The sequence below is a fragment of the Leuciscus leuciscus genome (assembly GCF_965113295.1).
Source record: "Leuciscus leuciscus genome assembly, chromosome: 4".
Lineage (NCBI taxonomy): Eukaryota > Metazoa > Chordata > Actinopteri > Cypriniformes > Leuciscidae > Leuciscus > Leuciscus leuciscus.
In genome coordinates this window covers 33,771,086-33,789,697 of record NC_138728.1, presented here as the reverse complement: position 1 = coordinate 33,789,697, position 18,612 = coordinate 33,771,086, and the positions used below count along the sequence as shown (strand labels likewise).

The following is an 18,612-nucleotide window of genomic DNA, read 5'->3' as shown; positions in this document are numbered from 1 at the left end:
CCCCTCCCCAAAGAGCGGCTTCCAGACGCTCCAAAACTGTCCAGGTGGGAGGTGGCCCGGAGGCGGATCCAGGGGCGGGATGGAGGGCCAGGTCCGTGGAGCGGAAGAGGACCTTGAGACTGCGGTAATACGGGAGGCCAGGACGGAGCAGGCAGTGCAGGCGACCAGGGCGGAGCAGGCGGCCAGGGCGGAGCAGGCTGTGCAGGCGGCCAGGGAGGCGACCATGGCACAGGAACAGACACCGGCTCAGGAACAGGAACAGACACCGGCTCAGGAACAGGAACAGACACCGGCTCAGGAACAGGAACAGACACCGGCTCAGGAACAGGAACAGACACCGGCTCAGGAACAGACACCGGCTCAGGAGCGGCCATCTTGTCCGAAGACACTGGCTCGGCGGAGACCATCTTGTCCTGAGACACTGGCTCGGCGGAGACCATCTTGTCCTGAGACACTGGCTCAGCGGAGACCATCTTGTCCTGAGACACTGGCTCGGCGGTGGCCATCTTGTCCGAAGACACAGGCGTGGTTTCAGCCATCTTGTCCGAAGACACAGGCGTGGAGTCGGCCATCTTGTCCGAAAACACAGGCGTGGAGTCGGCCATCTTGTCCGAAGACACAGGCGTGGAGTCGGCCATCTTGTCCGAAGACACAGGCGTGGAGTCGGCCATCTTGTCCGAAGACACAGGCGTGGAGTCGGCCATCTTGTCCGAAGACACAGGCGAGGATTCGGCCATCTTGTCCGAAGACACAGGCGTGGAGTCGGCCATCTTGTCCGAAGACACAGGCGCAGAAAGAGGAAGAGGAACAGATTCAGGCTCAGTATCAGGATCAGATTCAGGCTCAGGAACTGATTCAGTCTCAGCGGGACGAGACTCTTGACGGGCGGACGTGACGTGAAGCTCAGTCTCTGGATCGGCAGAAGTGACGTGAAGCTCAGTCTCTGGATCGGCAGAAGTGACGTGAACAGTCTCTGGCTCGGCAGAAGTGACGTGAACAGTCTCTGGATCAGGATCAGCGTGCTCTGAGCTTGACGGGACCAGCAGCAGCGAGGGCTTTGAGCTGGGTAGGACCAGCGGCGAAGAGGACTCTGAGCTGGTTAGGACCAGCGATGAAGAGGGCTCTGAACTGGACGGAACCAGCGGCGAAGAGGGCTCTGAGCTGGGCAGGACCAGCGGCGAAGAGGGCTCTGAGCTGGGCAGGACCAGCGGCGAAGAGGGCTCTGAGCTGGACGGAACCAGCGATGAAGAGGGCTCTGTGCTGGGCAGGACCAGCGGCGAAGAGGGCTCTGTGCTGGATGGAACCAGCGATGAAGAGGGCTCTGTGCTGGATGGGACCAGCAGTGAAGGCTCTGTGCTGGACGGGACCAGCGGTGAAGAAGGCTCTGTGCTGGACGGGACCAGCGGTGAAGACTCTAGCTTGGCGGGCATGTCGCTTGCTGTCTCAGGCGCGGCGGGCATGATGCTCTCAGTCTCAGGGGCGGCGGGCATGACGCATACTGCCTTGGCTTCGGCAGATCTGGCGTGAAGTGCGGGCTCGGCTCGACTGGCGTGAAGTGCAGGCTCGGCTGGACTGGCGTGAAGTGCAGGCTCGGCTGGACTGGCGTGAAGCGCAGGCTCGGCAGGGCTGACGAGGAGAAGCTCAGGCTGAGGGGATACTGCGGGCTCACGGAGCTCCTCCTCTACCCCACCCACAGTAAACGATGATCCGCTTAACAAAAGGGCCAGATCAATATAGTGCTCCAAAGTCTCGTGAGGATCATGCAAGGGCATGAATGAACTGAGCGGTTCAGATAGCCCTCCCCGAAAAAAGATCTTAAGGCATTCTGTGTTCATTGAGGTGAGATTTGCCAGTTCAATAAACTCCTCGACATACCTCTCAATCGGCCGATTCCCCTGACGGAGACGCAGGATTTGTACTGCTATATCTGATGGCATCGCTGCTGGATCTAGGTATGGCGAAGTTTTCTGTTACGAACTGCTCCGAGACTTGAAGGTTGGGATCCAAATGCAGCTTTTAATAAACAGAGTAATCCAAAGAACAGGCAAGGGTCATACACAGGCAGGCAGTCAAAACAAAGAAACAAACAAAACAGGCAGGGACCAGAGGCAAGAGAGTAATCCAGGGACCAGAGGCAAGAGAGTAATCCAGGGAACAGGGCAAGATATCCAAAACCAAAATACAAGAAACCAGGGAAAACGCTCAGAGATGCAGTGAAACACTTAACAAAACTTCGCAGTGAGTGATGGGGTGAACCAGGCTTATATGGGGTGAACTAAACAAGAAGATGAGATACAGGTGAATGTGATAATGAGTGCTGATGAGTCCAGGCAGAGAATGATGGGAGATGTAGTCTGTGAGTGAACATGAGAGTCAAGTGTGGAGTGCCCTCTGGTGGCTCTCGAGGGCACTCCAGCTGGTTATCGTTACAGTGTTATCTGTCGTGCTAGTTTAAGGAAAATTTTTTTTTACTGTGCAACGAGTGGCTTTACATCAAGTCAGTTTGAGAATTTTCGTGTGAATACATACATAGATCCGCCTAGGGGGAGCGCGGGGCACAACGTAACGCGGGGCTTGTTGTAACACACTTGTTTTAAATACTTCCACACATGCTAGCATGACGAAACTTGGTGTATTTACTAGTTGCCATATCAACACTATATAGAGAAAAAATTGCGCCAAAATAAAATTTATTTTGGAAGATATCCATTGACATTTGTTAAACCATAGCACAAGTAAATTTCATCTCTATTTTTTGTGTTTATTTAAAATGAGACAAATCTGAGATTATTTTAATCTCCAATATGTTATTTAACAGTTGAGATAGTTCTTTTATGCTTCGCTAACTAGCAGAAGACACTAGCCGGGTTTAAATCCCAGTTGTGCAGGTGGGGCATGTTGTCACACTGTGTTACAATGTGCCCCTATTAGAAATATGCTATTATATTCTATACTTTTATTAATTCTATTGAGAAAACATGAGAAAAAGGTGAATAAAGACTAAGGGCAATCTGAAACGCAAGTATCAAGCGCAAAACGCAAGTAACTTTGTGGGCGGGTCTCGGCGCTGTTGCTATTTTCCCGGCGGGATAAATGACTCTTGCGCCCGGCGCAAATCTAAAAGGGGTTGGTCTGAAGTAGATTCATTATTCATAGGTGTGGTTTGGGCGTAATGTGAAATAAACCAATCAGAGCGACATCTCACATTCCCTTTAAGAGCAGGCGCGCTTGTTCTAAAGCGGATTCCTATTATAACGGCGGATTTGCCAGACGCGTGCCGGCAGCGGTTCACAGCCGAGGAGACCGACGTTCTCGTCAGGGCCGTAAAACACAGAGAAGTGACATTTGGGATGGAGAAACCCACCCAAATTAACTTAGGTTAAACAGGCGTATGATCATTTGGGTAAATGTGTAAGCTAGATGTATGCTTTTGTAATAAACTATCTATCAATCTATCGTAATAATGTATGATTTGCAAAAATTTAAACGGCTGCTTCTGTGTGAGAGAATCAAAGTGTATGCACGTTGTGCACACGCTACATTGATTATGGCCAAGCATGCGCCCTTAAAATAGCATATGAATAACATGCGCAACGCGCCACTGACTTTAAACTAGTTTTTTTCGGTTAATGGCGGAATTGTTTTCTAAACCTGCAAAATAGCATGAGGGAACGTTTGCGCCGGGACACGCCTCCTCTTTGCGCTGAACCGCCCCCGGGACCGCAAGTGTATTTCTTAGTTAACCGGCGTGCTTCTGTGGAGGGAAAAGGCCGCTGTGCGCGGGTGCAAAATAGGAATGATACATGCGTCGGTGTACAAAGTCAATTGCGCTGGGTGCAAGATAGGGCCCTAAGAGTCAATGTTCAGAAATTACTAATTATTTATTTGTTTTGAACTGTTGTATAGCTGTGTTTTCCTGTGTTCGTAGTCAAAACTCAAAAATGAGTTTACCGTAAATCCTCTAATATTGGCCTGTATTCCATTAGCGGCCGGGTCTCTAACATTGGCCGGTCTCGCTGTCGGCGGAGGTAAATAAAGGCTGGTCTCTAATAGTGGCCGGGGCTATTATTAGAACCAACGTTTTTCTGGGCAGGCCACAACATTATGCTTGTGATAGTAACATGCAAATACCACAGGGGGGCAATGTTTGCTAATGAATCCAAGCCATAGCTACGGTAGCCTGGTCATGTCAATCACTTCGCTCTTGACTCGCACGTGAGACTTCAGTCACCGGTAGGCTAATGTTGTTTACCATGGCAGCTGCGGAGCCAAAGAGGATTTTTGGCGAAAATCAATTTTTTAACCCCCTGGGATCGACAATCGCGCTGGCGCTATAGGCTCGCTTTTTTGCGAGATTCAAAATACTCTGTTGACTTTGATCTTAATTACGGAGAGCGCGCGCTATTCAAATGCAAATAATCTGAGGCGATCCACGCAAACCTGTGAACGCCCACAATCAGCTGGATAACACACATCTATCTAAGTAATAATAATCCTGGAAAATGTACCTCAGAAGTGCTTGGAAGTATTATTTCGAGGAACGGATCCAGCTGAGAAATAGGTCAGTTCTATATTTGCTTTGTTCTAATCGCAATAGTGTCTGTAAGTTACACGCAAAAAGACTTTTTAAATATGAATCGCATTTCTGTGTGTGTGTGAATGAATGAATGAATGAATGAATGCACAGATGCGCGCTGTTGTGGAGCTAAGCTGGAACAAATACTGTTTCAAAATGAATCATTGCTTTTCACAAAAAAACATAATTTATATTATATTTATTTGTTGTTAATGCTCTGTATGCATGCCATAATGTTATATGGTAACTGTACGTTTTCAATAAATTAACCTAGTATTTTATAGGTTCAAATAGACACAAAATCTCGTTTTTATTCATTCTACTGGTAGTCCGTTTTGCTCAAATAGAAATAAAGGCCTGTCTCTAATTCTGGCCTCCTTCCAATAAAGGCCTGGGCCGCAATGCGCTTGAGTAAAATAAAGGCCCGGGCCTATATTAGAGGATTTACGGTATATTTAATTATAAAAAAATGCCATTATTTTATATGAAAAGGTTAATAATTTTATTTTATTTAGAAAATATTTTAGTTTGTCTTGTATATATTTTTTATTAGATCAGATAAAATATTAAGCTGTCATATGGTCATGTTACAATGTACCCCACCTATGGGGCATGTTGTCACATTTCACTTCCATTCTTTCGGGGTATATCAAGAAAAAAGTATATACTGTATTAATAAAACAAAAACACATAATTGTACTAGACATGTGGGAAATGAATGTGGGAAAAAATAAATACTCTGAACCATAAGTAGATTTACACAAACTAAGAAAGTCAAAAAGCGTTACTTTGTGCCCCGCTCTCCCCTACTTATTCAACGTGTATCTTTATGTTCGAGTGGTAGAACTTTCGCCAAGCGTGTCAGAGGCTATGGGTTCTAATCCGCACTCTTTTAGTTTTTTTTCTCATATAGTTATTTTTTTTCTCATCAAAACCGATTATGTTCACCAGTGGTTGTATATCAAGCAGGGACACTTTGTGTGCATTATGTTTTGTGATTTCACAAGAACGAATAGAGTATCCGCAACGGATTGAAGCGCGCGTCCGAGTGAAGACAGTGCGGCTTGTGCGCGAGCCACACAAGAGAACACTGTATCCGCGCCTCTGATCGCAGCGGCAACGAGCACTTTGATCACTTGATTTAAAAAACACATTTCAGCGCTAGATCGTCTCTTATTTAAAAACCGAATGAAATGAATGCTCTGCCAGTTAACTGGAGATATTTTATTTATTTGTAGAATTGTTATATGTTTTAACAAGTGGTGGGGACAAAAAAAACAAAAACAGCAGGATTGCGAGGCTTATGAATCATGCGGTTGCACAGTTCGCACAGTCTATGCGACCGCTCTGGATGTGTATATATAAATGTGCTGGCATACCTGTGTGTAAGTAACTGCAGGTTTTATTTTTATTATTATTTCATTGTTATTGTGTTGTTGTATTTATAACATTTATTATTTATTTTTTACAATTTTGCTTTTACTGATGTATTGTTTCATAATGGAAAACACATTTATAAATACAGTGAGTTTGTAACACAAGCTTGTTGTGGTGAGCAGGACGAGGCCGAGGGCCGTGAGAGACCGGCGCTAGGCCGGTGGCGTGATTACTGATGAGCGACACCTGCACGACGCACCGGTCTCGTATCTCTCACGGAGGAGCGGAAGCATAAAAGGAGAAGCGACGACAGTGGAGATTGAAAGAGGAATATGCCTGGATTTATGTTGTGTTTTGTTTTATAATATGTGACAGCAGTCATCCGTAAGGGGCTGCTGTTTTTTACTTTCGTTTTGTATTTGTTTTATTTTTGGAATTAAAATGTGTGTTAACCTTCACCGGTTCCCGCCTTTTTTTTTTTTCAGTGTGGCTTCTACTTCCGAGGAAGCAAAGGTAGCGTGGTCACAGCCGTAGCCGTGGCCGCAGTCGTAGTCGTGGCAGCGACTGTATGACTGTCTCCACAGAGTGCAACCACTCTTGGACATTATAAGGAACAGGTGTAAGTCTATTTACCAACCTAAACAGCACATTTCTGTTGATGAAAGGATGGTTATACCCCTAAGTGGGGTATAAAACTTCTTGTGATGGCAGATGTCAACGGTTACACCAAAATTTTCATCTGGGAAAGGCCTGTCTTTTGATGTTGTTGCATCACTGGTAAACCGAGACTACCTGGGATCAGGCTATGTAGTTTACTGCTACAATTTCTACACAAGCCCTCTCCTCTTTCGACACCTGCACCAGCAGGGATTTGGTGCATGTGGGACTTATCGAGAAGGAAGAGTTGGTGTTCCTTTCACTAAACAAAATGCCTTAACAAAAGGTCACCAAGAGGCTGCATTCGCTGGATCAGAGATGATGACCTTTTGTTTGTGAAGTGGATGGACACAAGAGAGGTCTCCATGTGCACAACTGTCCACACAGTGTACAGTGGGGAGACAGTGCTGAGGTGGCAGAATACAGATGGTGGTGGTTACAGGTGGTGGTTGAGGAGAGATCCCCTGATATGATTGTAAAGCGCTTTGGGTGTACAGTAGTACATATGAAAGCGCTATATAAATGCCTCATTCATTCATTCATTCATTCATACATACAGAGGATGGGCAAAAACAGAGGGTCCCTGTTCCCAGGCCAACAGCAGTTCAACAGTACAATAAGTACATGGGGGGAGTTGACACCTCTGACCAGATGCTGGGAACACAGTCAGTGCACCGTAAAACACGGAAGTGGTACATGACCATTTTTCAGCACTTCCTGGATATTGCAGCGACCAACAGCTTCATTTTACACAAAGAGCTGTGTGCCATTTCCCAAGACGAGCCCATGACACGGCAAAACTTTCAAGGAGCTTCTGGCTGCTCAGCTCATAGGCGTTCCCCTAGATGGCAGCCCCAAAGAGATATGCGATCATCTGCCTGTTTCTGTGAGTGACATTCAGGACCAATCACAGAGGGCCAGCATGGGTCGGCGTCGTTGCATACGATGCAGAAAGAGCACCCCGTGGAAGTGGCAGGAGTGTGATGTGGGCCTATGCTTGCAACTTGAAAGGAACTGTTTTAGAGAGCACCACATTTGAAAAACTGAGTGAAGGATCAAAAACGCCTGGAGAACTGGGGTAACGAAAAAGGCTCCTGAGTGAAAACTCTGCAACCCAGTGTCACAAAAAAACTTGTATATATGTATCATAGTTTATTCATCAAGTTTAAAATGTTAGATTCTTTCGTTCAGGGGTCTTCTGATTTTTCCTAAATAAAAAGCAGTAAAATGTATTCCCATTTAAAAAAAAATTGTGTATTTAAACTCTATTTTCAAACTCAGCACACACCGTAAGGGGCAATTACTGTAATTTATTGAAAGACAGATGTTTTCTGAAAAAAAAAAGGACACCTTGCATTTAAGGATAGCACATTGTCTTATAATTCTACAGTTAAAAAAACTAAATATGTGAAAACGCCCCCTTTTAGCTTCAGGTTCTATTAATTAATACATTGACATTTATCAATTTCACAACACATCACTTTTTTTATTGAATGATAAATTTAAAGAAAGGTCATTTTTAATAGTAATAATAATTAATGAATAGAACTGAATGACTGAAATAGATCTTGAGAAAAGCACAGACACACACCGTCACTCATCATGACTCACAAACACACACTGATCTGACTGTCTATATGAGGATTCATTACACACATTTATTCTGACGTGTTATTTCACTGACAGAAGTTCAGCTGAAGTATTAATGTAATGAAGAGAAAATAAGAGACTAACATCTCACTGTTACTGATTTATCATGCAGCTCAAAGCATTATGGGTAGAATCTCTCTACAGTCTGTTCCCATTCATCAACAGAGTTTCACTGATGATCTATAACCAACACTAAACCCAGGATAGAGCGGTTGAGTGAATGTGGTCTGGACTGTCTGGATGAGGCTCATTGTGTCAGAGACGCTGTAGAAGGACAGAGTTCCTGCACTGTGATCCACATACACTCCCATTCTCCTGTTGATGGACTTTACAGGGAGTTTAGTCTTTATCTTATTGTGTCTGAATGAGTAACTGGAGGAAGAGCAGAACAAACTCCAGGACTGATCATTATATCCAAACAAACACTCATGACCCCATCCCTTCCTGCTGATGCTCTTATATGACACTGATATTTCCACACCACCACCACTCCACTCAATCTCCCAGTAACAGCGTCCACACACACTCTCTCTACACAACACCTGACGATAACTATCAAATCTGTCGGGATGATCAGGATACCGCTGGACTGTGTCAGTGTCAGTAATCACTCTGTTCCTCTCAGACAGACGGAGGAGTTTATTCACTGTGTTCAGATCCAGAGTGAACTGATGGGAATCTGATGGAGAGAAAACACATCAGAATCAGGAATTATGAATCTGTCTGATCTTTTATTATAGCTGATCTCTTCATGTTCAATATATCAGCAGTGTCTCAGTAGTCAAGTCACCTTTATTTATTTAGCGCTTTGATCAATACAGATTGTTTCAAAGCAGTTTTACAGTGATAACAGGAAAATAATGCAACAAAGTTTGTTTCGTCTGTACAGCAGATCTAGAGGAAAATAGTGTCATTGTCCAGCTTAAGTAAGTTCAGTGATGATTCATTTCTGATGTAATTAAGTTATTAATTTAGTTCATTTATCTATACAGCCGCTCTGGAGAAAGCAGTGACATCATCGTCCAGTTCAGTTCTCATATAATGGTGTCAATGCAGGAAGAGCAATAATATGGTTTACTAGTTTACCAGATATCCTGTGCAAATCATCATTTACATCAGTGTATCATTTACTGTATATTAATGGTTATTATTCTGTGTTTATTATAATTATGCTTAATATATACACCACTCAAATATTTGGGGATCAGTATGATTTTTTTTATAATAATTTGATCTACAATGTTTAGGTATTCTAGGCCTATTGTTGGTGATTTTCAGTGCTGTAGACTTTGGCAATCTTGAGCTTTCTTTAAATTTCTATCCATTTCCTCAAACGTTAAAGAGATTTGTTACAAAATCCTGTTTAGGATAAATCCATAGAGGAATATTTACAGAAGAGATTTCAGTTTCTCTTACTTTCCTGAAGCTTTTTTACTACTGTGATTTTACCTCTAAATCTTGGATGAATGTTTTTAATTGGCTTTCAGTGAAAAATAATTATAGTTATTCATTAGTTTTAGAAGACATTAGGGCTGCAACTAACGATTATTTTGATAATCGATTAATCGGACGATTATTTTTACGATTAATCGATTAATCGGAATATGTACTTATATTTTAGTTTTGCCCATTTTTTCCCAAGTAAATTATTAACAAAGGGTCTTTATCCTTCAACATAGACTTTTTAGAGATTTTAACCATTTTGCAATGTCATATCCTCATCAAAAACATACCTGGAGTTGTGTTTTATTATGTGTTAGTAATCCTTTGTCGAACTCTTCTGCAATCAAAACACTGACCCATACGTACTCTAGCAAATTTCACAAGGAGATTTCAAATAATGTTTTCACCATGGCAGTCCTTTGGGCTCCTAAAGTAGTTTAACATCCCGAACAAAGCTTATTAAGGAATCTTGCAGAACATATTTTCACGAAGAATAAGAATAAAACAGAATACAGTTGCAGTAAATTGCATTTTATTAAATTTTTTCCTGTAAACACACAGCTTATACCTGGGAAACAGCTTTATAGCTTATGCTGTGAAATCAATCAGAAAGTTGAAAGTAGCTCAACTTTATGGTAATGAGCTATGACGCGGTTCAGCGGCAAACGCCAGCATCAACCAATCGGAATATAGACGTCCTTCGCGCTGGCTGATTCCGGAGAAACATACTATGTAAACTTTCGCTCCTACCAAAACATTAGTTCCGAGAAAAAATTATTAATTGCAGAGTTTAACCATCATAGAGTGAAAGTGTATCATTTGCATGTGTTTTTAAGTCCTGTCAGTTTAACAGGGCGCGCTTGACAGGGCATATATAAGAACGAGCAGAGAGAGAGCCCCGGCCGCGCGCGCGCACTCACCCGAGCGTTGTCTTGCTCTCTCTCTCCCTCGCGCATATTAATCAAAATCGATGGTGTCGAAAAATAAACTCTCCAGTGATGAAATGTTTTCTTTGTTGACAAAATCTTGTGCGATATCCTAAACTGCCGAATGCTGCTTCGTTCGATTAGTTTTATCTTCCGCTTTTTTCTTTTTCTTTCCCGAGCTTACTCCACTGCGGCCTCCGCCATCTCGCTGAATGCTGCAGAGAGACGCTGTGCGGGAAGCACGTGACATAAAACGAGGCCAGCTATTGGCTATTCGCTACTTCTCCTGCTGTACTGGCTGAGTAAAACCTCCGGTGGCTCATTACTGCCACACTTTGGTCACCGCAGATTTAAAATATGCACGAAATGAGCCGCTTACAGCAAATAAAAGTTATTTAGCAACTAATCGATGACTAAATTAGTTGACAACTATTTTAATAATCGATTTTAATCGATTAAATCGATTAGTTGTTTCAGCTCTAGAAGACATCCTGTTTTTGAAGAATATGTTGAATCCCCTGATTTACATCTTTGTTAAAGTCACGAGTCAATTTGCTTTTGCTTCCAGCGCCCCTCGATGTTCTCTCCGTTGAGAAACACTAATTTACATGATCAACAATAAAACTCTTCTGTCATGTTTTCTTTCACTTTCTACAGGAAGAACATGAAGACACTCTGTGAGTTTCTCTGCTTGTTTTCTTAGTGACTTACATTGTAGGAAGTCGTTCCTGGTTCTGGGAACAATGTTGGTGAAAGTGACTGTGGAAAACAACAGACATGAAGAGTGTGATTATCATGTCGAGAGAAAATGATCCCTGCATCCGTTCCTAAGACATTTCTAATATGATCTTCTACATGATATGAGATGATGGAGGATCATGTCTGAGAGCTGATGAATCTCCAGGACTTTACCTCTGTCAGAGATCTTCTTCAGCTCCTCTTGGCAGAAATCCTCCAGTTTGTCTCTCAGCTGACGGACAGATTCTCTCACTCCATCAAAAGAGGAGAGAGAACTGAAGGGATTGTCATTTACGTCTGTAGATTCAGGAGGAGCTGAGAGAGACGGGAAACTCTACAGAAAATAGAAATCAAAGCTCATCACCTCCACACTTCATCAATAACCTGCACTACTGTCAGATTTGAACGGCTCTTGTTGATCTCGACATTTTTAGTAACTGAACTATAAATCCTAGCCTGGTAATACCAAACTCTGCTACTTCGCTTTGCTTCGTAGACAGAGTCTGGCATGGCATAATTGAAAAGCGTTTTCTTTCTCGCGGGGGGGCGCTTGTCTGAAGTTTAAAATCATTGGTTACCCGTAAGCCAATCACATAACGTTTGGTTATGGTGTGTGTTATGCGCTGGCTCAGCCGCATCTAACTTCCACTGTAAACACATGTATGATGCGAAAACAAAACCATCGAGCGAAATACCGGAGTGAACATGGCTGTGAACGACTTTTGCAGATTATGTGAAGTAAATCTACGCATCCACGGTACAATCAGCGTCTACGTCACGGCTCTCAGCCCGCCCTCTGTTCGTTGATTGGCCGGCTGTTTTCAGGCCGGAGGAAAACGGAAAGCTATGACGCAGTTTCAGACTGAGTACAGAAGCGAAATGAAATTGAGCGGAAGTACGAAGTCTGACGTAGTCAGGCTATATAAATCCAGCTCTTTCACAGCATCAGATACATTTTTCTTCATATTCATTATATGACATTAGAGCAACAAATTATATTCTTTCAGTAGAAGATGATAAGTTGAGAGCCTGACTGATGATGATATAATAACCGAACACTTGCTCAAGTCCACTATGACCCTGTTCTTCTAGATCTCTGTTACCTGCAGGAAATGGATGTGATCCTGTGTGTGTGAAAGCTGCTCCAGCTCAGCGTCTCTCCTCCTCAGATCATTGATCTCCTGCTCCAGTCGCTCCAGTCGTCCTTCAGCTCGACTCACTGCAGTCTTTTCCTGATCTCTGATCCGCTGTGTCGCCTCAGAGCGGCTTCTCTCAATGGAGCGGATGAGCTCAGTGAAGATCCTCTCACTGTCCTCCACTGCTGTCTGTGCAGAGCGCTGTTAGGACACACATCACAATCACACAGTGGCTTCAGTGAGTCCTGACTGAGACGTCTCAAACTTCTCTTCTTCTCCAGACTTTCATTTCATCAACCATTTTTTATAATATACATCATTGACATTTGCAGAGTATCAAACATTCTAAACTTTATTTGCTGATGATACAAATATTTTATTTTCTTCTGACAATTTACAGCAGCGTATGGAGGTGATCACAACAGAAATAAAAAAATGAAAACTGTGGTTTGATGTAAACAAATTATCATTAAAAATAAACAAAACAACGATTATGTTATTTGGAAAACATAAATCAAACCCTCAAGTAAAATTGAAAATTGACAACATAAGTATAGAAAGAGTATATGAAAATACATTTCTTGGTGTGATTTTAGCAACGCATTCTCATCCCAAGTCATCATATACTGACGCTTTTGACATTTCGTCTACATCGAACGCACATGGCACCCTTTAGCGCCAATATGAGACGCACAGAGCTTTGTTCGGTTATGGGTAGGTTTAGGTCTGGGGTAGGGTTAGGGTTAGACCGCTAGGAGGCGCTTTCTGGCCCATATCTATCTGCGTCTCATATTGACGCTAAAGGGTACCAGATGAAATGTCAAAAGCGTCAGTATATGACGACTTGGGATGAGATCGGGCTGGATTTTAGACCACAAAATCTGCTGGAAAACGCACATAAAACACGTTAAAGCTAAATTGATAAAGACCATAGCAATATTGAATAAATCATTATATATTCTGGATAATAAATCAATGCATCTTCTGTATAATACTGTCATGATTCTAGTGTTGTGTTCCACTTGTCTTGTGTCGACTTTTGTCATTTCCTGTTCTGTGCCATGTTTTGTAGTCCTTTGTAGTTTTTCATGTTGATCTCGGTGGTCGGTGTATCGAAGGTGTATCTTGTTTCCTCATTACCTAGTTAGGTTGTTTGCCCCTGTGTATTTATAGCCCTTGTGTTTCACTTGTTACTTTCTCAGTTGTTGTACATGTAATGGTTGCTTTTGTTTCTGTGATCCTCGTGGTTTTGTTCCTTGAGTTCTGTTTGATCTGTTTATGTGTTACTTATTAAAAATCCTGCATTTACATCCTCACCTTCACCTGCTTTCCCCAGCATGTTATATGATAACATATAAATGTTATAGTATAAATACACTTATACTACCATATTTGAGTTACTGTGTGGAAATCTGGGGAAACAACTACAAAGCCAACCTACAGTCGTTATTTACATTACAAAAGAGAGCAATCAGAATCATTAATAACGTTGGATATCAGGAGCAGTCAAATTTATTATTCTGTCACATTAGGTTATATAAGGGGTGGGAAAAATAATAAGCTTCTGCTTCATCCCGCTCCTTTTTCGAACATTATTGTTATAATACTTTATAGATAATTTCTTTCAGGTTGTGCCAACATACATATTGTATTTTTATTTGTATCTTTTTGTTGTTCGAAATAAAAATAAAAAAATAAAAAGAAAGAAAATATAGAAAGACTCACCTTATGAGACGCCACAGCCTCTCTCAGCTGCTGAAGATCTTTCTCTCTCTGCTGGATCCTCTGCTGGAACGACCTCTGCGTCTCCTTCAGCTGGTGCTAAAGGACAAACCAATGACAGGAGAAACATTACATTAATCATCAACTAAACAGATATGAATCCAGTATCAGTGAAGAGGTGAGAATTAGGGGTTAAAGGTCTTGCATGATAAGTATATAGGTTCAATCATAAGTGCCAACAATATTTCATCAAGTTTTATTGCCTAGCTTGATATAGATTCACCCAGAAATGTAAGTTCTTCATTGTTTACTCATCATCATGTCTTTCCAAACTTGTATGATTTCTCTTGCTGGACACAAAAGAAGAGAAGACTTGGGGTGCTTCTCAATATCCCTCCTCATTTCCTCGCTCCTCCGTCCTCAATGCTATGACCCGGAAACCGATCGAGCTCAGCCATCTTGAAGGACATCTCAATTCTCTAATTGCACCGCGAGGAGACGAGGATTGAGGAGTGAGGAGGCTTCCATAGGAGTTATGAGCGAGGATACACGAGTGTATCCTTTGCGGAAGTGTTTTATCGACTAAACGTGACGCACTTATCATTTCTCCTCCCCCTTCAAATCGGTCACAATCATTTTAATTTATACTTTACCTTTAGCCTGGCAAGCCAGACCCACATCAAGGTCTGGTAACTCACCATTGGCACGGCTCAATCCGAGGGGCGGGATAAACGGTTGTCTTTCAGATTCCCTCTGCACGCAATAGGATAGCGCTACAACCAACCAGATCGTTTTCCCACCAGCGGAGCTAGATTAAGTTGATAGATTAAACTTTTGCCGTATCTGGTGGGCAAAACTATGACCACATCTTCCTTTTTTTAAGAATGACTTAAGTGCCGTTCTTTGTTCTTTTCTCAAAGAAAAGCTTAACTCCAAGTCCTCCAGAGTCGCGGCCAAAGCCGACTCGAAAGATCACTGTTCGCCAGCAGCAGCCGCCATTCTTTGTTTTCAAGTAGTAGGGAATTCACGCAGAACTGTCACAACTCTGCCGTCATTATGTTAAGTCCGCCCACCGACTCTATACACGATTTGATTGGCCTGACTAGAGTTTGGTTTTTCCAGCTCGAAAGCCAACGGAGAGTTGCTAGACTACACTGGCTGCACAATTTGCGGCCGCTAGGGTGCGTCTAGATTTCTAGGCTACTTTACCTTTGCCGTTTATATAAATCACACATATTTCAACAGGGTATCTTGCTTTATTATTATTCATTATGAATTTCTTGAATAACCAAACTTCAACAACATAGGGGCAGATCTTTTGAGTGCTAATGATAATGCTGTAGAGTGACGCTCGAGTGATCAAGTATTCCAATGTATAAAAAAGCTTTCATTCGATTCCTCCGTCCTCCAGTCTTCTCTCGCACCATGAAGGGGGTGGAGCTGAGACGCGAGGAAAGGTAACGAGGAAAGGTAACGAGGATACACAAATAAGAAATGAGAAGCACCCTCTGATCACTCCCATTGGAGTTGTATGGATTTCTTTAATTATACTTTCAAAATACAGACAGATGAGAAATTGCTTAAAATACCTTCTTTTGTGTTACTCAGAAAAAGTGAGTCATGCCAGTTTGGAATAACATGAGTAAATGATGAATGTAAATTTTTTGGGGTGAAATACTCGGAATATCGGTCATACGCGGAAAAATCTAAGGAAAAACTTCTCTGTTTTCTGCATATCATTGTTGTGTAAACGTACCCTAAAACAGTGTTCAGACAGAGGGTGAAAACAGACATTAAATGTAAATGTAGTCTAGTAGACCCCATAAACAATATTATGAGCCTGTAAATGATCATAATGGGATCTCTGTAAGTTCATACCTGATTCTCTGTCCTCTGTGCTGCCGCTGATACAGTGTCGTGGTTTTTATGTTCATCCATACACAGCACACATATACACTTCTGATCAGTGCGGCAGAAAACCTCGAGGAGCTTGTCGTGTTTCTGGCAGATCATCTCCTGCAGTCGTCCAGTGGCATCAGTCAGATTGTGTCTCTTTCCTTTAAACAAACTCTCATGTTGTTCAAGGTGATTCTGACAGTAAGAGTTCAGACACACCAGACAGGACTTGACGGCTTTGTGTTTTCTTCCAGTACAGACGTCACACTGCACATCTCCAGCTCCAGCGTAACAGTCAGCAGCAAGTTTAGTCTTCTTCAGTTTCTCCACCATTTCAGCCAGAATGGTGTTTTTAGCTAAAGCAGGTCTTGGCCTGAAGGTCTGTCTGCACTGAGGACAGCTGTAGACTCTCTTCTCATCCTCCTGATCCCAGCAGTCTGTAATACAGATCTTACAGTAACTGTGTCCACAGTGGATAGTCACAGGATCCTTCAGGAGATCCAGACACACTGAACACATGAACTCATCCTGAGATATTCTGGCTTCTGCCATTTTACTGCATGAATACAGAGACACAAACACACAACAGCTCAACTGCACTTCAGTTTCACTTTCCCTGAACTCTCGTGATTCCTGTTTCCTGGTTCTGTGTTTGAGTGCCGTGTGCAAAACAGGCGTGTCTGTAAAGCAGCTTCCTCATTCCTGATCCTGAAGAGCCTCATTCCTGCTAAGTTTTTAGTTTCCATGTGTTCACAAACACACATTTTGTCTAATAAGTCTCAGACATGCACTCAAAAATATAAGGTAGAGAGAAGCAAGACAACAACCTCAAAAGTTATTATCTATCCTTAAAAAGTAATTCTCTATCCTAAATACTACACTGTTACTGGAGGACTGAAAACGGTCCAGAAGAGTCACCATGAAGTCAAAATTGCCAAGTCTTTAATTTAATATTGCAGTATTTATTATACATTATTTACCTGTGCACATAGGACTGGGCAATACAACAATATTTATCAAAATATAATTTTCCTCAATAAAATTAGAACAAAAGTTCATAAAATGTTCCATATAAGAGGAACAAAACAGCGTTAACGGCCACACAGTCCATTTATCAGCTCGGCTTAAACGACACTGCAGCGCTCTAGATGCGTTCACTCGCTGATTGGTTTTGATCACGTGACCACTGACCCGTTTTTGGGGATAAGCATTGTTCCCTTTCGAAAGGGAACTCGCACTGCTAGTAGTGACGTCATAGGCTGTCGCCGGTCAATATTGATTACCGAGTTTGGATAGCTTTTCAGACACCAGTTCATGTGGAGTACGGTTACAGTCATAACCCGAGACGGCTTTTTGCTTGCATATTTTTATAATTCGCACACTCCACCAGAGACAAGAGAAGTCAAAAAGCCAGATAAAAAAATTATGTTTTAACAATGTTTAAACAATGTTTTATAAAAAAAAATATTTCTGTTTAGTGGTGCGAGTACCTAGACGTGTTTTTGTGAGACATATATTAAAAAAGTAAAAGAGTTTGTTTTTGAAGGACAAGACAGTGGCATAAATTCTTTGCTGGTCTTTTCGCCGTGAATCACGTTTTGCATTCACAGTTCTCAATTTTCGCTAGTCAATGTTCTCCAACAAACAGATGTTGAATTTTTTGCTTGGTTAAAGAGGTAATACATAAATTATTAATACATTTCAAAATAAATGATTATATATTTTCACTTGATATACATGTATTTCTGAGACAGTACACAACGCTAATCTTAGGTGAGTTTCACGACATGTACTGTATACTTGCAGACTTTGTGCACACACATGCAGTACAATCTGTGCATTTGTAAGACACATGCAAATTCAAAGGCATATTTCCAATTAAACACTTCGATTTTTTTGCTCTGCCTGGTTGCTACAAACCCTTTCTAAAGTTTGAAGCATTTTAGTCTCACAGCTATAGACATGGAGAGGGCAATGACCGTGCAGAAAGTGTTGATAAGGTAAGTTTTTGAGACGTCTTGCTTTATTTTATCTCAAATTACAATCTAAATCAATTGTAATTCAAACAATTGTAAGTCACTTTCAAGAAAGTCATGACATGAGTAAGGAACACCTGCTTTAGACAAATTAGCTGCATTACAGCTTGCTGAAAGGGATATATGTGCTATCATCAAGTCACCATATCCCTCTTGTGAACACTCTTATGACAGTAGATTGGAAGCAATGATTATAGTTAATGTAGTATTTTTAGGTTTTTTTTACACAAAGAGTTAAAATAATTAAAAATAATTGTATTTTTCTTACACACACCTATCGTTTTGCTCCAGAAGACATTGATTGAGTTCGTATGAATTCAACAGACTCACAGAGATGGATTATTTTGCAAAAAATCCTGCTTTGTTGAGTCATGCAATGGCATGAGGGTGAGTAAATGGGAATTTTTGGGGTGAACTATCACTCTAATGACATTGTGTTTTGTCTATACTTGATC

General features: G+C 42.0%; 1 protein-coding gene across 1 annotated transcript in view; it reads right to left on the bottom strand.

Annotated features, from left to right (window-relative positions):
* Window positions 1–8,067: 8,067 nt before the first annotated feature.
* LOC309497257 (uncharacterized protein) overlaps window positions 8,068–18,612 on the bottom strand; it is a 36,002-nt gene continuing 25,457 nt past the window's right edge. Inside the window, exons 7-12 of the mRNA XM_082167486.1 lie at window positions 16,104–16,812; window positions 14,229–14,324; window positions 12,471–12,704; window positions 11,542–11,701; window positions 11,341–11,388; window positions 8,068–8,939 (exon numbers count right to left, since the gene is read on the bottom strand). Of these exons, the coding sequence (XP_082023612.1) occupies window positions 8,419–8,939; window positions 11,341–11,388; window positions 11,542–11,701; window positions 12,471–12,704; window positions 14,229–14,324; window positions 16,104–16,812 (1,768 nt within the window). The 3' untranslated portion in view covers window positions 8,068–8,418. The remainder of the gene's footprint in view (window positions 8,940–11,340; window positions 11,389–11,541; window positions 11,702–12,470; window positions 12,705–14,228; window positions 14,325–16,103; window positions 16,813–18,612) is intronic.